Genomic DNA, 2,989 nt, shown 5'->3' on the forward strand with positions numbered 1-2,989 from the left:
ACCTTTCACAAGTATTCACTGTCTTTACTTAAGTTTACAAGGTGAGAAGCCAAATACATGGCTGTAAGATTAATATATACTTTAAGACCAAAATATTTTAAGCAGCTTTCACTTTGGATTAAATGTATTTATACTTCCAGATAGATAATTTTCTCAGGGAAAAAAATACATGACTCTTATAAACACTTAAACTTACAGGGTTTGCACACCAGGCGAAGTAAAGGTAAACCAACATAGACTGGCACGCAATTGTCAATGAAGACCAGGAATCTGAAAAACAACAAACACTTTAACATTAAACAGTACGTGATGAATTAAATGGAGTTTATTTAAAATTAAATATATAGACATAACTTTAAATAAATATAAAGAGTATCTCAGTGAGTGTACACAAGCGAACCTCATGCGGTTTTTCCTGTTCGGAAGCTCTGCCATGACACCAGGCATGAACTCTGGCTTCTCAGATGTAGATTTAACCACAACACGAGCGCCAATAAATAGCTGCTCCACCACTGGCATGCAGTCGAAGGCAATGTGGTGACCGGACACTAGCCTCTTCCCCTTCTCCTCAAAAGTGACCTTGTACTTCAATCTACCGTCATCTAAAATTAAAAGAGAAAATCCTTTACCTATGATATGTAATGCACCATGGGAATATAACTGCAGCCGTTCTCACACAACACATTATAACCAGGACAGATAAGAACCAATCAACATCCTGCGTGCCTTCAGTCAATTTACTGGAAAAATAAATATAGTTTGACCAACTCGTGAAAAGGGCTTAAATCTTAACATGTTAAATCTACACCATTTCTGTTGCCAAAAACTTGTCTTTTTTTACATGCAGAGCAATTATGTTGGACGGGTATGAAGTTAAATCAATATTGATAACTAGATCTTTATATTTGATGGCAACTGAAAAAAATCATAACCTAAACACAAGAATTGCTGTCAAGTGTTGATTTGTGATGTTAAAAACATGCTAGAAAGACTTTTTAAAAAAATGATTACCCTTCGTAATTATTTCTACAATTTTCCCTTGTTGCCAGCTCAATTCCTTCTTTCTGGCCAGGACTTTCATATTCACAGTGACCTCTCCAGCTGGCTTGATCGGAGCAGTCCTGTTAGTATGAGGGCCCACTTGGTCCGGGCGGGGGGATTAGAGCAAAATAAGCAACATGTTAATATAGGAAAACAGATTCATTTTAAGGAAATTTAAAGCTATCAGGGGACAAGAAATATTTAATTATCCATAAATCAATAATGTTAGTGGTTCAAAGTGTAGTGCGATTTTTTATAACCAATTGTCATCTTTACATCTTATACGCTTTCATTAAGCTGTTCATTAAGCGTCTGAGTGGCAAAAAAATGCAAAAAAGGTATGAATGTTATTTCAGAAACAAGCTTCTGACAGTGTCCACAGAACATTACCTGCTGTTTTAACAGGTGGTGAGGAGGTTGTCGCTTGCTTTCTCTCAGAATTTGAGTTTGCTTCAGGTGGTTTTGTTTTCATTGTGTTGGCTTCAGATGGTTTTGTTTTCATTGTGTTGGCTTCAGATGGTTTTGTTTTCATTGTGTTGGCTTCAGATGGTTTTGTTTTCATTGTGTTGGCTTCAGATGGTTTTGTTTTCATTGTGTTGGCTTCAGATGGTTTTGTTTTCGTTGTGATTGCTTCAGATGGTTTTGTTTTCGTTGTGATTGCTTCAGGTGGTTTTGTTTTCGTTGTGATTGCTTCAGGTGGTTTTGTTTTCATTGTGTTGGCTTCAGATGGTTTTGTTTTCATTGTGTTGGCTTCAGATGGTTTTGTTTTCATTGTGTTCGCTTCAGATGGTTTTGTTTTCATTGTGTTCGCTTCAGATGGTTTTGTTTTCGTTGTGATTGCTTCAGGTGGTTTTGTTTTCATTGTGTTGGCTTCAGATGGTTTTGTTTTCATTGTGTTGGCTTCAGGTGGTTTTGTTTTTGTTGTGTTGGCTTCAGATGGTTTTGTTTTCATTGTGTTGGCTTCAGATGGTTTTGTTTTCATTGTGTTCGCTTCAGATGGTTTTGTTTTCATTGTGTTGGCTTCAGATGGTTTTGGTTTTGTTGTGTTTGCTTCAGGTGGTTTTGTTTTCATTGTGTTGGCTTCAGATGGTTTTGTTTTCATTGTGTTGGCTTCAGATGGTTTTGTTTTTGTTGTGTTTGCTTCAGGTGGTTTAGTTTTTGTTGCTTTTGCTTCAGGTGTTTTTGTATTCGTTGTGTTGGTCTCCGGTGTTTTTCTTGTGCTGGCTTGTGGTGGTGTTTTGCTTTTATCATCCATGTTTGGACTTTTGTACCATGCTGATGTTCTTTTGGTTACAGAACAGCTACTTTTCCTGGCTGTGAGTTTTTGCGTTTTTGTTCCATCAATGACAGCAGCAAATGTTCCACTTCTTTGGGGAGTTGAGCGACTCCTCTCCCGTCCGTTTTCATGGATTTTCCTTCTTTTTCTTGAACCAGTATTAAAATCAGAGAGAGAAGAGTCCGAATCCCTTGACCCATTTCCTGGCAGCCATTGCATATCAGAGTCAGAATGGCTTAAAGATTCACTTTCACTGCTGTTAATCTGAGCAGGAGGTCGCCGAAGAGCGCGGATGAGCTCAGATCTACTAAGTCTTGTCAAGACCACCGTAGCTTCTCTGTTTAAAATGGGATGCCATTTTTTCTTTTTTTCTCGAACTCTAGACTTTGATAACTGGGGATCTGAGCATTCAGATTTTGAAGAGTTGTGGGTGTGCTGCTCCGACTGAAGCTGAACCGTGCATCCTAGAAAGAAACAACGAGAAAGCACAGGAAAATGAATAAAATCTGGGCATAAGACATGAGATTAACTTTTTTCCCATACCAATAAAGGTATTTGTTTCATACCACTCCCTGTGGATTCATTATCAGAATCTGAGTCTCTGTACTCCCATTCGAGAAATGTATAAAGTTCCTTCACCACTCCCTCACAGGCTGCCACAGACCTGAATTA

At 38.1% G+C, this 2,989-nt stretch overlaps 1 protein-coding gene across 2 annotated transcripts in view; it reads right to left on the reverse strand.

Moving 5' to 3' along the window:
- Positions 1-1,988, reverse strand: part of setdb1a (SET domain bifurcated histone lysine methyltransferase 1a) — a 3,066-nt gene extending 1,078 nt beyond the window's left edge. The window contains exons 1-4 of one of the 2 annotated variants that reach the window (XM_079258465.1): positions 1,432-1,988; positions 1,012-1,140; positions 401-602; positions 197-270 (exon numbers count right to left, since the gene is read on the reverse strand). In XM_079258465.1, the coding sequence (XP_079114591.1) occupies positions 197-270; positions 401-602; positions 1,012-1,140; positions 1,432-1,933 (907 nt within the window). In that variant the 5' untranslated portion in view covers positions 1,934-1,988. Of the gene's footprint in view, positions 1-196; positions 271-400; positions 603-1,011 lie in introns of both variants that reach the window. The other variant, XM_079258466.1, reaches the window with a different exon arrangement.
- Positions 1,989-2,989: the final 1,001 nt, after the last annotated feature.

The sequence above is a fragment of the Telmatherina bonti genome (genome assembly GCF_933228915.1).
Source record: "Telmatherina bonti genome assembly, chromosome: 19".
Taxonomy (NCBI): domain Eukaryota; kingdom Metazoa; phylum Chordata; class Actinopteri; order Atheriniformes; family Telmatherinidae; genus Telmatherina; species Telmatherina bonti.